General features: G+C 42.7%; 1 protein-coding gene across 1 annotated transcript in view; it reads right to left on the reverse strand.

Moving 5' to 3' along the window:
- The window catches only part of LOC124792297 (alpha-aminoadipic semialdehyde dehydrogenase-like), a 72,454-nt gene that overhangs the window by 10,668 nt on the left and 40,699 nt on the right, over positions 1-21,087 (reverse strand). The window contains exons 5-6 of the mRNA XM_047257929.1: positions 11,339-11,518; positions 1,346-1,528 (exon numbers count right to left, since the gene is read on the reverse strand). Coding sequence (XP_047113885.1) covers positions 1,346-1,528; positions 11,339-11,518 — 363 coding nt within the window. The remainder of the gene's footprint in view (positions 1-1,345; positions 1,529-11,338; positions 11,519-21,087) is intronic.

Below are 21,087 nucleotides of genomic sequence, written 5' to 3' on the forward strand. Positions count from 1 at the left end.
TTTGTGAAAGTACTAGGTAGCATTATGGTTTGGAGTCCACCTGAACGGTAGGACCCCCTATAATTGGGTAGATAGATCATAGGAAGACAAGGACATACCATTTCCAGTAGGACTATGCCTAGAAAAGTACATTGATTTTCTAACCCTCTATCAGGTCGGAAACAGCCTTACTAACCTACCACATTATATTTTCACTGTTATAACTGCAACTAAGTTACTAATAGAATATACCTACAGAGTGATCTGTGATAATGTTACAAATTTTCAGGGATGATGGAGAGGGATAAATACATCAATGTAAGATAAGGGTCACTAGTCCAGAAATGACAGAGGCAAAAGTTATAAGCAAAAATCATTCTGATATCTATGAGGGTGGAACATGCGTACCGGTACTGTTGTTGCTAAGGTTGTATGGTAGACAGCTTTCTGAGGTGATAGTATGGACCAAAACAAAAAAGTCAAGTAAATATGGGCTCTAAAATGCATACCTTAAGAGCTGTGAACACTTCTTCACCTTTGATTCTGTGAAACAAATACCGTCTTCTGCAGGCTCTTTGCTTTTCATGTTTTGGGAGTCCCAGAAATGACCACATCCAAATGAGCAGAGCACATCAATGAACACATGAACTTTCAACCTTGGGGACATCCGGTACCCACTTGCTCTACATTTCTGTATAATGACTCGAGACACCTGAGTACCTGAAACGCAACTTTGGCCCTTTACATTGACCCAATCCTTGCAATTCAACATAACCCCTCATTCCACCATTCCACCTGATTCAATCTCTGTTAGCCTACTTCTATAATCTTTGCTTCCTTCATCCTGAGAGAAGGTTGGTCTGCGATAATCTGGATTGTAAGTAACCTGTTCGCACAACTATTTCCTCATGTCTTTGATGAAGAGGGGATCTTTTGTTGAGAAAAACAAAAATACTTTCCTTCTATATTTTTGTGGCTATTGGCTTTAGTGAGAGATGTGCTTTCTGAAGGTAAGTACAGTACTGCAGTGTGTATAGTCTGCTAAAGCTTCTTTCAGCATTTGCTACTGGAGATACATTGTTAACAACTTGCTTGTAAAGCTTACCTGAAAAATTTCGCTGTCATTTTTTGTAGCGTTTGTACTTTTATTGTTACAACTGTGTCTTTTGTCATTAATCCCAGTTTTAATCTGAACATCCCCAAGATCCATTCCCTCCAAACAATTGTAGTATTGTTCCTTAGTGACCTGTGTTCACTTGTAAGTAAATCTGTGAAATGCCTTTGGAAATATTCCACAGGAATTTTTGTCTTACTTACAGCTTCTGAAAGCAATTATGAAGGTATTATTTGCTGCAAAAACACTTACATTTCCACCAAATTCAATAGTACCACCAGCAGCCAGTGCTTCTTTAATAGTATTCTGGAATGCAGATACAGACTGGGAACTGTGTAGTGGTCCATACAGAACACCTTCCTGCAGAGGGTCTCCCATCCTTTTAATAATTTGAGCATAGGCTTTTTTCAGTGGTTCAAGTACCTTTTCATAAATCTGAAAGAAAAGTAAAATATTTGAAGCAAATAGCTCAAAACATACAAATAAATTTTATCTGTATAGAAATACCAAAATTTATTAACTGATCACAAGCTTTTGCTGGGCTCTAACATGTTGCCTACAAGGTATACATGGTGTTTGTGTGTGATACCAACTGTTTCTGTTTACATTCTCCCTTGAATGTCATGAATGATTGTTATTGCCTTATCACTTAAATTCTGCATAATCTCTGTAACGCCATTCCCTACATTCCATTTTTATTTCTTCTTCTCATTCTCCTTCTTCCCTCTCTTCATTATTTCTACAATCTCTTATGTAGACTGTATTTCACCAGCTCCTGCCTGTGTCAACCTTTCATTTTTCTTCACTTATTTGTTTACTTTTTTTCCATGTTTTGTTTCTTTGGTTCTTTTTCTGTCTTTAGATTTATTTCTACTAGAAATGAAAACAGAAAATGAACTGTGCTTGTAGTGTAATATTGAAAAAATTAAGGAGGCAATTGAGATTAATTTAGTGAGTAACCTTGTGAACAGGGATGGAGGTTTTTGCTTAAACTCTGCCTGAAATCCTGCTCTCTGCCTTGTCAAAAAACAGAGGGAAAGAGTTAATGTTACCTCACTTGCTAGTATGTAGTCTCACTATCGACATCTCTGACTTTGGTCATCTTTGGTGGCACTAGTTTTCTGTGTGTGTGTGTGTGTGTGTGTGTGTGTGTGTGTGTGTGTTTTTTTTGTTTTTTTTTGTTTTTTTTGTTTTTTAATCTTTCCTGATTTGCTCCGAGAACCGAGGTTTTAAATTTGCCTGTACATCGTTTGTCCGTTGCAGTTTGTGCCCTGAAAATGCCTGGGTGTTCTCCTGCCGAAATATCGGCGGTCACTGTAAATTTTACCTGGCTGATTCCCAGAAGTTGTTTGAATGTCAAAAAAGTTCCTTCCATGTATTTGTGAAAACACCTTTGAAATTGTGAAACAGTCATACAAAGATCCAAGACATTTTCTGCACACTGAGCACAGCTGCTTCATGTGTCTACAACCCGATTTTGCAAATGTCTCGAAGACAACACCTTTCGATAGCCCTGTAGAAGGCTATTGTTTATGCCTACAGCTGTTTGTGCTTCAGAGTTGAAAACTGTTGAAAGCACTGAAAGGTGTCAGGGATTTTAAGTTGAGTAGTGTCTTACTAGTAAAGAACAAATTTTTTGAAACTTCATGCATGACGAGACATTTTTTCATACATCTCAGTGTTTATGACTTCGTATCTCCTGAACTATGACAGTAGGTTGTTCTTACCACAAAAGTGAATGTTGCCTTACAGTAAGGGATATACATACCAAGGTTGGTTGAAATCGGTCCCGTGGTTTAGGAGGAGATGTGGAACATACACAGACGTACGTACTTACATACATACAATTTTATAATATGCATGAATTTTTCTTTGTTACATACTCACCTCATCTCATCACATCACAATCTACTGCAGCTTTAGCTTCACTCTGCATATTCTCTGTCTTCATTACAGTTTTCTGGTGAATCATATGCCTCATAGCATAGGATGGCCAGTCTAATTCGTGGAATTCAAATACTGATTCCATTATTTGTGTCCAGACGCATTAATGTGACCATCGCCTGTGTTTGATGTCAGTGCCCAATAACCACTCACAGACTGCAGGTGGTAGCATTACCAGTGGATGGTATATAAAGCATGGTGGGGGGACGCAGAAAACAGTATGTTGTCGCAATGTGGAAACAGACCAATTTCTCTGCTGTCCAAAAAGGCATGATCATTGGCCTTTGGCCAAGGATGGAAGCACTTCTGAAATGCCTATGTTTGTAAACTGTCTGCAAGCCACTGTTAAAGTATACTGTGCATGGGAAAACGGCACTATCCAAAACTGGCAGTGAGGGAACTATGGTGCACCAATGGCCATAGGTGATGTGTCAACAGCAGTTGCAGTGATGTGTATGGTCGAACAGGCATGCAGCAGTTAAGAAGCTGACTGCTAGATGGATCAAGGAGCTACCAGCAGTGTCTCCTTAACAACCATTCAGTGATTGTAGTTGCATATGGGCCTCCACAGCAGCTGATGTGTTCATGCACCCATCTTGAATGCTGTTCATAGGCAACAAAGGCTGGAATTTGCACACCAGTACCACAATTGGACATCCACTGAGTGGCAAAAGGTGGCCTTTTCAGCTGAATAACGTTTTATACTCCACCAGACAAGTGTGTATGGCATGAAACATCTGAAAGCAAACACGCTGTAAGAATCGTTGGAAAGGTATGGACCAGAGGAGGGAACACTATGATCTGGGCAATGTTTTTTGGCATTCTCTGGGTGATCTTGTCATTCTGGAAAGCACAATGGGTCAACTAAGTTTGCATTTAAAATTGGCAACTGTGTCCACCCTACATGCAATTTTATTTCCTTGACACAATGGCATCTACCAACAGGACAATACAACATGTCATACAGCTTGCAGTGCATATGCATGGCCACAAAGCTCTCCAGATCTAAACCCAATCAAGAATCGTTGGGACCACCACAATCGGGCTGTTTGTGCCATGGATCCTTAACTGATAAACCTCGTCCAGCTGCCCGCAGTACTGGAATTGGCATGGCTCCACATCCCTTTCAGTAACTTCAGAATCTCATTGACTCTCTTCCTACACGTCTCGCAGTGGTCTGTGCTGTGAAGGTGGTTATTCAGACTTTTGACAGTCGGTCACATTACTGTGGCTGGACAGTGAACAATGAAGCCGATGGATGCAGTACAACTAGAGAGGAGCTAGCTGCAGCTTCTCCTCCTAGTGAAGTGGTTGCACAAAGGCCAAAGTACTGTGACTTCATTTCATTTCACTTAGAGTTCTAACATGTATTACTATACAGGGTGCTACAAAAAGGTACGGCCAAATTTTCAGGAAACATTCCTCACACACAAAGAAAGAAAATATGTTATGTGGACATGTGTCCGTAAACGGTTACTTTCCATGTTAGAGCTCATTTTATTACTTCTCTTCAAATCACATTAATCATGGAGTGGAAACACACAGCAACAGAACGTACCAGCGTGACTTCAAACACTTTGTTACAGGAAATGTTCAAAATGTCCTCCGTCAGCGACGATACATGCATCCACCCTCCGTCGCATGGAATCCCTGATGCGCTGATGCAATCCTGGAGAGTGGCGTATTGTATCACAGCCGTCCACAATATGAGCACGAAGAGTCTCTACATTTGGTACCGGGGTTGCGTAGACAAGAGCTTTCAAATGCCCCCATAAATGAAAGTCAAGAGGGTTGAGGTCAGGAGAGCGTGGAGGCCATGGAATTGGTCCGCCTCTACCAATCCATCGGTCACCGAATCTGTTGTTGAGAAGCGTACGAACACTTCGACCGAAATGTGCAGGAGCTCCATCATGCATGAACCACATGTTGTGTCGTACTTGTAAAGGCACATGTTCTAGCAGCACAGGTAGAGTATCCCGTATGAAATCATGATAACGTGCACCATTGAGCGTAGGTGGAAGAACATGGGGCTCAATCAAGACATCACCAACAATGCCTGCCCAAACGTTAACAGAAAATCTGTGTTGATGACCTGATTGCACAATTGCATGCTGATTCTCGTCAGCCCACACATGTTGATTGTGAAAATTTACAGTTTGATCACGTTGGAATGAGGCCTCATCCGTAAAGAGAACATTTGCACTGAAATGAGGATTGACACATTGTTGGATGAACCATTCACAGAAGTGTACCCGTGGAGGCCAATCAGCTGCTGATAGTGCCTGCACACGCTGTACATGGTACGGGAACAACTGGTTCTCCCATGGCACTCTCCATACAGTGACGTGGTCAACATTACCTTGTACAGCAGCAACTCCTCTGACGCTGACATTAGGGTTATCGTCAACTGCACGAAGAATTGCCTCGTCCATTGCAGGTGTCCTCATCGTTCTGGGTCTTCCCCAGTTGTGAGTCATAGGCTGGAATGTTCCGTGCTCCCTAAGACGCCGATCAATTCCTTTGAACGTCTTCCTGTCGGGGCACCTTCGTTCTGGAAATCTGTCTTGATACAAACGTACCGCGCCACGGCTATGCCCCGTGCTAATCCATACATCAAATGGGCAATCTGCCAACTCTGCATTTGCAAACATTGCACTGACTGCAAAACCACGTTCGTGATGAACACTAACCTGTTGATGCTATGTATTGATGTGCTTGATGCTAGTACTGTAGAGCAATGAGTCGCATGTCAACACAAGCACCAAAGTCAACATTACCTTCCTTCAATTGGGCCAACTGGCAGTGAATCGAGGAAGTACAGTACATACTGACGAAACTAAAAGGAGCTCTAACATGGAAATTAAGTGTTTCCGGACGCATGTCCACATAACATCTTTTCTTTATTTGTGTGTGAGGAATGTTTCCTGAAAGTTTGGCCGTACCTTTTTGTAACACCCTGTATACACTCTTGGAGTGACCTTAGCTGTAATTGAGCATTATCTAATGATTTAATTAGACAGTACTGTGCAATTGCTGCTGATGGATTTTGGTTGTCTGACAGGTCAAGTATCAGGCAGTGTCAGAAGCATGTCATGCTACTCTCAGTACTGTAATTTCACCTTCCCAAGTCTGTCTGTTTATACTACTTGATTCACAGTGTTTGTATTCAATAAATGTCTGCCTGCTGCATGCTCAACATTGACAAGAAGTTGGAGTATACTTTTCTTGCAAACAGTTCAAGTATGAAATGGTCACAGTGCTACCAAACTCCCAGGAACAGTTAGAGCAGCAGTTCACGTAACAGCCCAATGGCATTCTCTTTTGACTGTGAACTACCTCCAGCATTATCTGTTCTGCTTGTTTTTCCTAAATTGTCTCATGCACCATGGGAAGTTCCATGTTCTCTTCATTATACCTCTTGTTGCAGTTGCTACGAGCTGTGATATCTAACTAGTATTTGCTATAACAGACCCTTGAACCCCATGCCTATTTGTGATGGAAATTCACTGCTGCAAACAGCTCACTGCAAGTATGTGAAGATTTCAGGACCACTAAAAAAACACACTCTGTTGTTGAATCTTATCCCGTATCATGACCAGATGAATTTGATAATAGCAGTTGGCAAACATTTTTTTAAGATGGACTCTGATGAATCATGTAAACAAATCGTGGTCATCAATATTCCTTTTGGGCTTTATCAGTGCAAGAGGCCCTCATTAAGACTGGCAACACATTTGCAGTTTTGTAAAGGTTCTTGGAACACCTCATTCACGATATACCTCTCTTTGCAAGCTACCTTAATGGTAGAATTGACACTGTGATCAAACAATAGAACTACTTGAACAATGTTCTGTTCTTTCCTTACATCACTATATTACAGGTTGTATGTTACTTAAATAAGTTTAACTCTATGAATAGGATAGATTGCTACTCACCACATAGAGGAGGCACCGAGTAGCAGATATGCACATTTAAAGTAGACTAGGCTATTGGACATAGCCCTTCTTCAGATACAGTTTAGTTTACCATTACATGGGCCTGTCTGCCACTCAGCACTTTCTGTATTTGGTGAGTATCAATCTATCTAATTCATATTGTTGTTAACATATCGAGTGCCATGAGGCCGGCAGCAGTCAATGTGTTAAACAAGTCTACATTTTTCCAAGAGTAGGTCAAATACTGGGGCCAGATTCTCACTGATCACCAATATGACCCACAGACTTCTATGTGGCAACCATTAACTCACTTACAAAGTTAATCAATTAGAAGCTTTCTTAGCAAAGTTATTATTATGCAGAAATTCATTCCCAAACTGTCAACTTCATGTTTGCATTGAACTGGTCCTATTGTAAAGATGTTCAGTATCAATGGTCTTTTGATTGCAACAAGACATTTCACCCATTAATACAAAAGCTACATTCAGCTCCCTTAAGTGGCCTACATTTTTTGAAATACTTCTTTTTCATCCAGCAGCAAATGCTCATCAGCAGGGCATTGGCATTGTGTTGGCATACAGAGTGCTCATTTCTACTGAGTAACCTACTGTGTAGAATTCAAGAAGCTTGAATTAGGCCCAAACCAATTACTCATGAGTTGGAAAAGGGGCTTTTGCAATCAGTTATCTGTTTTAAAAAATTCGACTTATTCTTATATGGTATGTAGCTCCATTTAATAACAGATCATAAGCAACAAATGGTGACTTTTGGACTACAAAAGTCATTCTAACTTGATGGTGCAGCACTGGACATTTTCCTTGAGCTCTTTTAACTACAATAACTGCAAAACCTGTCAGATCCAGACTGTGTTCCAGACCAGAACTTGAACCCAAAACCTTGCTTTTCGTGGCCAGTTCTCTTACTGACAGAGCTGTGCAGGCACGACTTAAGGCCTCTCCTCACAGCTTCAATTCTGCCCATACCTCGCCATTTATCTTCAAATCATCATAAAAGCTCTTCTGCATCCCTTATTGGACTGGAGCCTAAATAAAATAACTTTTTGATGGACAGAAGCCAATGGCAGAGGTGATGTAGCTGGCTAGAATACAGCACACCACATACTCACAGAATGATTTTAAATCGCTCTGCTTGGCTCTCCTCCTCCAATCCAACCTCTCATCCAGTAAGACTCTGTATTGTGGTGTAACTTGTTGATTCTGTTGAAAAACATGTTCCACTTCTAACCACCCAGGCTGACAAAAGATGTCTGTGGAAACCAGAAATGTTGTTTTGGTAGTTTTGAAGTGTGGAACCACTGTGCACTGTGTTTGTCATATGTAAAGACGGATGTAAAAGACATTGGCTCTGAACATCAACAAGGCGTGATGGCAAGTGAGCATATCCACCTGCTAGGCAGTGCCATTTATGCTTTGGTAGTCAAGAACAATGGGTGCAGATGATAATGTTAATGCCAGAACAGTTGAAGAATGTAAATGAGACCTGTCAGTCTGAATGTGAGATCAGTAAATCGGTATATGTTTTGATCTATTGTGAGCTACAAGTTTAGAGAGATCTGTTAAATCCACAACTGTACATATCAGCCAGGTGACCAGGTTGTGTATGGAGTGGAACCCATCAAACCAGAACGAAACTTGTCCCACTGCAGTATGTACCTACAAAATGGGCAACACTGTGAGCATGTGGAGCCCAAGAAAGAGCTGTGGTTGACTGATGTCTGGCTTCACCATCCAGTTCACTGAAATGAGCATCACAAAGTCTTTTTTACTCAAGCGTAGCCTTCTGAAAAAGGGATATTGTAGAGAAATGGCGTAGCTACAGTGTAACAGCTGTTCCTGGAATGAGTTTCTCACTTTACAATGAAGTGAAGCGTTGTGGATTCCATTGCTGGTGATTCACTGCTGGTACAAGGTTGAACACAGAAGGAGTCAAAAGATTTGATTTCTGTGCTATTCCACATCCAGCACAATGGTTTAGCAGAGCACCTAGTCCACACTAGAGATTCAGATGACCAATGAATTCAGCAAAGCTTCAACAGAGGCCACACTTACACCCACCTTGAATGCATATATGCCCAGGCCACAACTATGCTATGTCTCCTCATACTCACCTTGCACAGGCATCCAAAATCTGCTCCTCACCTCTGTATGGATGTGGTCTTTTGGCAGGCATCTGATATCATGCATGGCAACTTTGTGTGTATTGTAGTAACTAAAAGTGACACTTTCAGGTACCACTCCAACCAGTTATGCCCACTGTGCCACATCCGTCAATCACACAGTCTTTCCAACAGGTGGCTGTACCCACACCAAGGGATATCCCAGCCAACAATCCAATATGACATTTAATATTTACTATCTCCACTGCTACCACAGCTATGTCCAAGAAGAGCACTTCAGAGTATGTGTCACTGCAATACTGTCCCTCAGCTGTTGTCATTGTACTTGTGCATGTCAATACTTTGTTATGAAATGTCAGGTGCATTACAACCAAGCCCTTCGACTCCTCATGCCACTTGTGCTCAAGACTTGGCTAGGCAGGTGGAAGATTTCACAGATACCAGTTTCCTCCACTGAGTGAGGTGATGCAGTAGTTAAAAAGTGGGGATATGCTGCGGGTTCAGGAGGGAAAAGGTTATTTGCAACTAGTAAAGAAACCAGACTGCAGTTACAAGAGTCGAAGACATGAAAGGGAGTGGTTGAGAAGGGAGTGAGAGTAATGTTAGTGAATATGTGCACTGAGAAAGCAATAAACAAAACAAAGGACAAATTTGGAAAATGAATAGCTCAGGGAGAAGAAATAAAAGCTTTGATTTTTACTGATGACATTGTGATTCTGTCAGCGGCAACAAAGAACTTGGAATGACATTTGAATAAAATGAATCATGCCTTGAAAAAGGTTACGAGATGAACATCACAAAAGTAAAACGAAGGTAATGGAATGGAGTTGAATGAAATTAGGCAATGATGAGGAAATTAGGTTAGGATGTGGAACCCTAAAAGTGATACATAAATTTTGCAATTTGGACAGTAAAATAACTGATGATGACTGAAGTAGAGAGGATATAAAATATAGAATGGCTAGAGCATGACAAGTGTTTCTGAAAAGAGGAATTTTTTAAAATCTAATATACATTAAGTGTTAAGAAGTATTTTTGGAAGATATTTTTCTGGGGTATTATGTGAAAAGGAAACATTTATTCAAGAAAACTATGAAATTATGAGATAGAATGGCTGGCCCTGATACATACATTTAAAAGTGCATATACTATCCTAGCTTTTGGTACTAATAGTTCCTTCTTCAGCAAGAAGAGAGAGGTAGATCTGGAAAGATTATAAAGGAAGGGGCAGATCATTCAAACTCCATGTTTAGAGGGACCTGCCTGTTGTAAGAATGAGGGGAGACAAATATGTCTCATCTTGCGTCCAAGTGATCTATTCTTCCTTTTTAACCTTCCCGAACCTATCCCCCTCTTCCTTCTGATGGAGGAACTATTAGTTCTAAAAGATAGGATTAAAAATTATATGCATTCACAGCTATATGTGTTTTACCATCTGAAAAAATAAACATATTTAATGTGTTTATTATTGTGAATCATGGGTCATGTTCAAAACATTTTTTTTATTATTTTTGATAGAGGGAATATTATAATTTTCTTTTGTAATTCCTTTCATCACCACTTGAAATACATCTCATCAGACTGCTTTGAAGTAAGTAAATAGAACCAAGAAATGTCAATTCAATAACTTTCACTGATATGCTACAGATAAATAATGTGACATAGCCCTTCCCTCACCCTAAATCGTACATTTGGAAAGTGAAAGGCACACAGCATTTTTAAACTTTTGGTTTCCTTACTTTGAAAATGAGGAGGAAGAAACCCATTGTAGGATATAAAAAGGGACAAAGCAGAATCAGGTCCCTCATCTTGAATTTATGATGGTAGCATGTGGGAAAAATGAGCATATTATGAAGATTAGATAGAAATTTGTTTCATGACCACACATCAACAGGAACAAAGCAGAATGAGACAAGATGGAAATTAACAACAAAATTACTGCATATAGGAGACATCTCGTACATGCTTGGTAATTCATTGCTAATTTCCATTATATCCTTTCTTACTGTACCTCTATAATCCATAGTTATTAACTTTCCTGTCTTTTATTAAGGTGAAAGAATCTGAAATGCTATGAGTCTTTCACTTTTTGTGAGTGATTGTTTACTGATCAGTTGCCACTGGTAGATATACATTATATACTATCCTATAGATGAGCAGAATTTTGTATTAGACATATTAATAAGTGAAGTTTTTTTATAATATCATAAATAAGATAAATATATTTACCTTCTCATGGAGAATCAGTCTCCTAGTAGAGGTACAGCGCTGTCCAGCAGTGCCTACACACGCAAATACCACAGAACGGACAACCATTTCCAGATCAGCATCTGCATCTACAATAATAGCATTGTTTCCTCCAAGTTCTAGTAGATGTTTACCAAACCTTTCTTGCACCTGCAATGCAACCTAAAAATCAAATCAATCAATAATCAGTTTTTTAGTTAGATAACAAATATTATTCATATAAAAAATTACAATAGGTAAAATTATCTCCAACATTACTAATAAAATATGTCTCCCTGTCTCTGGTGACCACTGTTCTACACACAAAGCAATTAATGAATGATTCTGGGTGCAGTGTTAAATTTTTATCTTCTGTGTGTTCTTTTGTGGATCTACTGACTTCCGTGGCAGTGCTGCTATGATATCGAAGGGTTGGAATTCTTCAACAAAAGATTAAAGTGAGTCATGGAGCAAACCTGATTTTGCATAAGATGGATGAAATATTTTCAAATCCAATGACTATAGATTTTTGCACCTTACTTTCTTTCCTCCAACTGCTCCTATTTCTTCAACATCCTAGCTGAACATGTAGCATTGGCCACAGCATTGTAGCTCGACAGGAGTATGAGTTTCATCTGCTGGAGTGAGAAAAGGAAAAACAGAGATAGAGAGCAAGAGGAAGAATTGGGGAAGGGTGTGTGATAAACTGGAGAGAGAAGTAGTGGGTGTACAGGATAAGAATGTGGCACCAGTAAGCTCATTCTGACCTCAGGCTGAGGAAACTGTGCACAGGGCGTAATGATGTGATTTGGGATGGAGAGATAGAATAGAGAAAAAGGGAGCCTTTGGAGAGAGAGGTGAGAGTTCAGGATGAATGAAGTCTGGGTTGTGGAGGTGGAGGTGGAGGTGGGTGTGGGGCATGTGGCTAGCAGAGACTGAGGCCAGGAGGCTGATGAGATCAAACAATGTGTTGTGAACACAATTTCCATCTACATAATTTGGAGAATCTGGTAGTGTGGGGAAGGACTGAGATGGCACAAGTTGTGAAGAAGCCATTGAAATCAAGCATTTTGTGCTCATTAGTGCGTTTTGCCATTGGCTGGTCAACTTTGCCCTTGGCCACTGTTTTTCAGTGGCCATTCATTCATTTAGTCAGCTAGTTGTAGATCATGCTCATATAAAATTCTGTGCAGAAGTTACAGCAAAGCTGGTATCTGAAATGAGAAAAAGAGAGAAGTAAAAAGACTGTGGGTGCATAGTTGGAATAGCGGGCTGTGTAGTGCTGGAGCGCAACCAGTGAATGGGATAGATGGTTGAAGGACAGTGACTAATGAAGGTTGAGGCCAGGAGGGTTACAGAAACGTAGGATACACTGCAGGAAGAGTTCCCATCAGAACAATTCAGAAAATCTGGTGTTGGTAGGAGAGACGCAGATGGCACAGGCTGTGTAGCAATCATTAAAATGAAGAATAGTACATTGGGCAGTATTCTAGGTTCCTACATTAGCAACAGGATGGTCCAGCCATTTCTTGGCCACAATTTGTTGGTGGCCATTCATGAAGAGAGACAGGTTGTTGGTTGTCATGCCCACATAGAACAAAGCACAGTGGTTGCAGCTTAGCTTGTAGATCATATGACAGTGTGACAGGTAGCCCTGTCTTTGATGGGATAGATGATGCTTGCGAGTGGACTAGAGTACGTGGTGGTGGTAGGATGTTTGGGACAGGCCTTGTAACTAGTGCTATTACAAGAGTATGAGCCATGAGACAAAGGTTTGGGAGCAGGGGTTGTATAGAGATGGACGAGGAGACTGTATAGGTTGTCTTTTTCAGAAGAAGACCTTCTGGCTGACAGCTGATGTATTTAGTAGTCTTTTTGTTGTGTCTGTCTGCAGCTCACCATCTCCACTATATAGTAAGTGGCAAGCTATTCTTTCCACAATATTGCCATTTTGATAAAGTAGTGGATACAAGTAAAGAGGTTGACAATCCTGGATGATAATGGATGATGTGAGCAACACTCCTTTGTATCTGGTTCCTTAGGTGCTCAGAGTATTGGGGGTATGGCACAGAAACCAGGACCAAGTTTGGGGAACAGTGCCTGTCTGTGAAGGTCTTTGTAAGTTGTATCAGTGGCAGAGACCATGGACATTGTAGGTTTGGCAGCTTCACAGCAAACAGTGGTATCTATGACATGTGAACTCCGGGCATGGTATTTGGCTGCCTGAGGAACTACCAATATGACAGTACAACTGGCCATAGAGGAGGCGAAAGCCAATCCTCTTTAGACAGCTGCCTTAGGCAGATCACTGTCAGCTGCACTAAGCCAACATCTGCTCGCTGCCATTGCCACTGTCACTGGTTCCTGAGTATGGCATCATTCTAGTCTGTTGGACTCTGCTGAATTTGTCCTCTTGACCTGCTGCATTGCTGTGGAAATCTGACTTTGTCAGCAATGCTTGACAACAGAAACATGTCCTCTGGATATTTTGCCTTTGTGGTCTATCGACTCGCTCACATTATCAGGAGCTACAGATTAATTACTGTGAAAGATGCTGACTTTCTGGGACTTCAGGTGCCAGTCCCTTCTAGTTCATTTACATTCTTGTGGAGCACAATTTTTTTTGTCATACGTGGGGATCCAGAAATTTAAATTGTATTAGTGTTCAGTGACCAATGAAGACTGTAACTGTAAAAGTCTTTATTTATTACTTCAGAATGCAGCGATAGTGATGTGGCATTAGTCTCATGTGTGCAAGACTGCCACAGTACTAGTGAGCATAAACATTACACTTGGAGGACAGTATCTAAATCTAGATAGCTGATAAGAACAAGACAATGTGTCAAAGATGGATATAGCATTTGTTAATCTGATCAAAAACAGCAAAAATAACTGGAACTGTGTGAAAAACAATAAGAGCAGCAGCAGAAGTTGAGATTACAACAGAAGCACGAGTAACTATTGCAGTGAGTTACATTAGCAGCAGGAAATAGAACAGCAACAGAAGCAACATAAGGAGCAAATGTTGTCTCACTCCAAGGTGGTTCTGCTCCTCCAGCACAGTCACACTGGTCCCACCCTCTGTGTTCAATAGTGAGTGTGACAAAGTAGTTCATATATGGCATACCTATGCCATTATCTCACAATGGGACATATTACTGATGCCGTTTGCCACCGAGACTACTTCCTTCCTTGAACCAGAAGCATAAAAATGATGCCAAAGGTTCCTCCCAGGAACCTTTTTGTCTTCACTCTGGATGAACTCATGGAGAGACTGTCAAAATACTTTGACTACCAAATGCATATTGTATCATTGTGCTAAGTTAATGGTGTGAATTCAGTGCCACAGCAGATAGTAGTGCTAAACCATATGCAAATAGCCTCATATAAGACAGATTGATCAAATGCACCTGATCATCAAATCTGTATCAGCACTATTAAGTTACCAGATCCTAGTTGGGAAGAATTCCTAACCATTGCATTGTCATTTGAAATATGATGTTGCATCTGACACACATCACCTTTACAGCATCAACCAACAACTGCCCTGGCTATCCAGTGAGGGCCAGTCCATCTCATCAGTATCGAAGGAAACTTCCCACCTGCCCTGACCTGCTTCCACAGCCACAGCTGTGACATGCCTCCACCACAGAGCTGTTTGTATAGTTTACAATCAGTTTGGGAACAATGCTGTCATTTACAGAGTACCAGAAGACAGACTGCAAAGCCCTCACCACCAATAGAAGTGGGCACCATCTACATGATGCAGGAAAGATGCCAAGACAAGTACGTATGGGCACATGTCCACAATGGCAGCCATCAGGTACCATTTGAATTGGATGCTGACATTACAGAAACATTTTTCTCCATAGAGATGTATAGACAATTAAGTCCTGCCCTCTCCTCTCATGGATCATGCCTCTACTTAGAATTGACCAAGTGCCAATTACCATTATAGGCACATAATATGCATTGGACACATACAAATAAGTTACCTGCTGGCTGTAGTGTACTAGTAACTCGTAAAGATTTCCCAAACATTTCTGGCATGGCCTGTTTTAATGCATTCCATTTCACGATTCCCCCCAGGAGCCTCGCTGCTCTTTGGCGGATTTGTGCTTGGCTACCACGGGTCCCCAACCTTTGCAACATCTTTTCCCTTCCGTACTGCATGTCTATCCTCTTACTATTCTTTTTCCCCTCCCTTGGGGAACATGTCTGGGGTATTATTGGGATTGTTCCGCATTGTCTGTCACCAACATAAGAACAGTATCACCAATGTTTTTCATTCCCTTTTCCTTTCTTTGTTTCTCTTCTCCTATCCTTCCTCTGATTGAGTGTTTGAGGTTCCTCTTTTTCTTCTTCCTCCCTCTATGCTTCTGAAGGCTAGCCCCTGTGTCTGACGTGTAACAGATGGCTGGGTAGCGTGAAATTCCCATCCCTGGGTTGACAGGTAGGGTTTGCACGTACCTCCTGGTACAGGCCAGGCCCAGGGAGGGGTGATTGCCTGAGCTGCTACCTTCCCAAACTGCTGATTGGTGCCTCTGTCACGTGTTCAGGAGGTGTGACCTGAGGTGTAAACAATCACCTAAGGTGGGTGCACCACCTTATGAAGGGGGCCCAGGTTCGTTATTCAGAAAGGTGTTGTTGTAATTGCCGTCCCTGTGAAATCCTGTTCTAATGTATAGAATAGCACTTTGCTTTTGGAGACTACTTCTGATTCTCAAGCACAACTGCTCGTCACCTCACTTCTCCACAGCTATCTTGTTCCTGTTGAGGCCCATAGAACTTTGAATTCTTCCTGTGGTGTTATTTACACTAGGCTGCTCAACAGTCTGACTGAGGCTGAAATCCAATCCAATCCTCTCTGATCAGGGAGTCATTGCCATACATTGGGTGATGAAAAAGGTACATTCCTCCTTAGTGCCCACACACATCTTTTTCTCTCCTTTGATAGAGTGGTGCTTCCAACCAAGATCAAAGCAGACTATTAAATTATCACAGGCTGACCGTACGTTCTGAACCCAATGCACTGCTACCAGTGTCATCGTTTCAACCACACTAGAACATCTTGTTGACACCTAGCCAAATGTGTAACTTGGGGTAGGGATGTGCATGAGGGCGACTGTCCACCACCTGCTCACCACTGATCAACTGCAATGGCAGTCATGCTGTCTCCTCTCGAGATTGTCCCATGTATCTTGATGAGCGGGTTGTCCAGGAGATCCGGGTAAAGGAAAATGTGTCTTATCCAGTCACTCGCAAGTTATTGGATAGTTGCAAACCCTGTGTTCTACTGTCTGTCACTCATAGTTCTGTTCTCCCTACATCTTGCTCCATGAGGGATATGGCCAAGCAGTCATGCAACCTCAAATTCAGGTCTGAGATTGTGAAATCACTGAGTGTCAAGGGAGCATTGCTGTCCCCTCGTCTAGCTGTGCAACAAGCCATAAAACTCTCACCTCAAGGGCTGAAGCCACCAGCTACACAACCAGCAGGCCAGAAAGGACAGGAGGATTACTCCCATGAAGACTTCTTACATCCCTCCAGCCAACCAACACCTGAGTCTTCCTCTGCTAACCAGAAAGGCTCAGAGAATTCCAACAAAGGCAAACGGTCTTCTCCTTCGCCAATTCGGAGATCCTCTTTGAAGTGTCGCCATGTGATACCTTTGCCCGGCCAACCTCCCTGTCACCAGTGCACACCACCAACTGTTTTCCTACATTGGACTCCACAGACCGACAGCACAAGAAAGCCAATGCTTCTGTGGACCTCATGGAGCAGGATCCTCCTGCTTCGGTGCCCTGTAGCAGCGAGTCTTCGCAGGCCGGCACTCAGCAGCCGCTGTGATGACACCCCTTCATTTTTTCCTTATCATGACTCTCGTCTAAGGGGAAATTCGTGGCCATTGATCCCACAAGGAGGATTTATGGCTACTTTTAGAATTTCAGTGTCCCGTTGTACTCTGCCTTCAGGAAACAAAGTTGCATCCTCGTGACTGCTCTGAGCTTCCGCATTTCTTCCCAGTCCATTTTGTCCTCCCCCTTGAGGTCGGCATTCCATCTCATGGGGAATTATGCCGCTCATACATGATGATCTTCACAGTTAACTCATGTCCCTGACTACCCGTCTTCAAGCTGTTGTGGTTTGCCTTTTCCTTCATCACCTGACTTTCTCCATTTGTACCATTTATATCCCTCCATCATTTGTTGTCTCCAGGGGAGACTTCATCCAGCTTATTGGGCAGCCACCATTTCTGCTACTCAGTGGCTTTAATGTATATCATACCCTTTGGAGTTCTCCCAGAACCTGTCAGAGAGGTGCCCTCTCGGTTGACCTTCTTAATCAACTTAATCTCTTCTGCCTTAACAAAGGAACATGCACATTCCTTTCTGACTCCTCGCACACCTACTCCCATTTGGACTTGTCCTTCTGCATTGCCCAGCTTGCCCATCGTTTTAAGTGGTCTGTTCTTTCTGACATCTACTTGAGTGACCATTTCCCATGTGCTACCTGCTTGCTGACTCCTAGCCCACTGTGCACACACCCAAATGGCATCTTACTAAGGTTGACTGGCAGCTTTACTCCTTCCTCGCAACCTTCGAAAAACAAAATTTCCCCAGTTGTGATGACTAAGTGGAATATCTTACAAATGTTATCCTTACCACTGCAGAACGTTCCGTTCCTCGCACTTCCTCTTTATCATACCATTTCCCAGTCCATTGGTGGGCTGAGGCATGCTGCGACACAATTTGCACACTGAGACTTGCTCTCCATATTCTTAACTGTCATTCTACAATAGCAAACTGCATTTGTTACAAACAAATGTGTGCACGGTGTGATTGCGTTCTTCAGGATAGCGAAAAAGCTAGCTGTATTTCATTCACTATTTCTTTTAACAGTTCCGCCCTTCCTCTGTTGAGTGGGCCAAACTCCGACAGCTCTCTGGGACCAATATCCATTCTCCAATTTCTGGCCTGACACTAGCAGACGATGTCGTAGTGGACCCTATTGCTATCCTCAACGCCTTGGGCCGCCATTTCACGGAAATTGTGAGCTCTTCTCACTATTACCCTGCCTTCTTCCATTGGAAATGAGTGGAGGAGGCTCAGGCGATACCCTTCTCAGAATCGTAAGTGTTACAATGTCGCCTTTACTATGAGGGTGTTTGACTACACTATCAGTTCATCCTGATGCTGCACCCAAGGGCCAGACGCAGTCCACATTCAGATGTTGCAGTACCATTCTCTGGTGGGCAAGCACTTTCTGCTTAATACGTACAACCACATCTGGGCAGAGGGCACATTTTCCGGACACTGGCATGAAGCCACCGTCATATCCATACCTAAGCCCGGTAAGGACAAACACGTTCCTTCTAGCTACCACCCTATCTCTCTCACCAGCTGTGTTTGCCAGAAGATGGAACCTATGATTTGTGCTCGGCTGGTATGGTGGCTCGAGTCTCGCAATTTACTAATCACTGCTCAGTGCGGATTTTGAGCACACCGTTCTGCAGGTGACCAACTCATCACTTTGGCTACCAATGTCACGAATGTTTTTCTGTGGAAATCCCAGACTATGGCCATGTTTTTCGATTTGGAGGAGGCCTACGACACCCGCTGGAGAACTGGTATCCTTCGTACTCTCTACATGGGACTTCTGTGGCCATCTGCCCCATTTCCTTGAGGAATTTTTAAAAGATTGGGTTTTCAAGGTTTGTGTGGCTTCTGCCTTGTCAGACACCTTCATCCAGGAAAATGGTGTGCCTCAGAGTTCTGCCCTGAGTGTCATCCTCTTTGCTATCGCCATTAACCCTATAATAGTGTGTCTTCTGACGGGCATCTCCGGCTCCCTTTTCATTGATGATTTTGCCATCTGTTGCAGTTCTCCATGGACCTGTCTCATTGAGCGGTGTCTTAGTGATGTCTCGATCGTCTTCACTCGTGGAGCATCGACAATGGCTTTCATTCTTCCACTGACAAACCGTTTGTATGAATTTCGGGTGGCACAATTGGTTTCTCCCACCATCTTTACATCTTGGGCCTATTGCTCTTCCACTGAAACTATCAAATTCCTGGGGCTCATGGTCAATAGGAAACTTTCTTGGTCCTCTCATGTGTCTTACCTGACAGCCTGCTGTACGCGGTCCCTCAATGTCCAACGTGTCCTCAATAGTACTTTCTGCCATTCAGATCGCACCACGCTCCCCTGTTTGTACTGGGCTCTTGTCTGTTCGAAGGTAGACTATGGGTGCTTTGTTTATGCATCTCATGCCATTTCATCACTATCCACCATTGTGGCATCCAGTTGGCCCCTGGCGCCTTTACAATAGCCCGGTTGAGAGTCTGTATGCCGAAGCTGCTGAACTACCACTGTCCTACTGCTGTGACTTTCTCCTCAGCAGGTATGCATGCTGTTTGTCTGCCGTGTGTGGCCACCCATTCTGTGCCTCCTTCTTCAATGATTCCTTTGATCACCAGTATGGGGCGTGTCCCTCTTCTTTGTTACATCCTGGAGTCTGCTTTTGGCACTTGCTCCGGCGGCTTAACTTCTCACTACCTGCATTTTTCCTGGTGGGTGTGAATCCTTTACCACTTTGGCTTCATGCAGTGGCCCGTGTTCACCTTGGCCTTCATTCGCTTCCTAAGGACACTACTCCAGCCTCACTCTATTGTTTTCAGTTTCGTGACCTTCACATGGAACATTGCGATAGTACCTTTGTGTACCCTGATGGCTCTTGGACTAGCTGTGGTGTCAGGTATGCTTTCATCATTGGCGTCTACATTTTCCGGTTTGGCTTCTGGCACACTGCTCAGTATTTACAGCTAAGGTCTTCACCATGTATCAGGCCATGGTGTACATCCAGTGACACCATCTTGTCAATTGTGTCCTATGCTGAGACTCTCAGCGCCCTTCAAAGTCTATGTGTGCTGCACATCGCCCATCCCTTAGTGCAATAGGTCCAGGAAACTGTCACTTGCTCACTCTTGGTGGAGCCACTGTGATGTTTATGTGGGTTCCTGGTCATGTCGGCCTGCCAGGAAACAAGGCTGCTGATGCTGTTGCCAAGGCTGCAGTCCTTGTACCTCAGCCCACTAGTTCCTATATTCCCTCCAATGATCTCTTGGTTGCCGTCTGTCAGGAGTAGGTGTCCCTTTGGAATTGCCATTGGTCATCCTTTCATGGGATTACACCTCTCCCAGAGTCTTGGGTGACCTCCTTTCAGCTCTCCCGCTGGGAGGAGGTCATTTTAACTAGGTTCCGTATAGGGCACTGCCATTTTAGCCAACGCCATTCGTTAAGTGCCACTCTCCGACCACTTTGTGCACATTGCACCCAAGTTTTAACTGTCTGCTATTTCCTGGTGGAATGCCTTTTTTTTTAACCGTTTACATTCCCACTTGGGTTTGCCATCTGAGTTATTGGCCATCTTAGTGAACAATGCGTTGGCTGTCAACTGCATTTCACTTTTTATCCATTGTAGCAATATGGTGACGGCCAATTAATTTTTATTTCTGGACTTCCGTTTCTCTATGGTGTATTTTAAAGCCCATTCCCCATGACCCTGTGTTTAGCTGTCTTCTCTTATGTCGATTGGGATTGACATGCCATCGTTTATTAACGCCCCTCTGTCTTTGTGTTCTGTGGTTTTGACTTAGGTGCATATGACCCCAGTTGTTTTTGCACCCTAAAACAAAACAAACAAACATTTCACGATTATAGACGCTGTTCCTGCAATATCAGAAGCTGTT

The sequence above is a fragment of the Schistocerca piceifrons genome, chromosome 1 (assembly GCF_021461385.2).
Source record: "Schistocerca piceifrons isolate TAMUIC-IGC-003096 chromosome 1, iqSchPice1.1, whole genome shotgun sequence".
Taxonomy (NCBI): Eukaryota; Metazoa; Arthropoda; class Insecta; order Orthoptera; family Acrididae; genus Schistocerca; species Schistocerca piceifrons.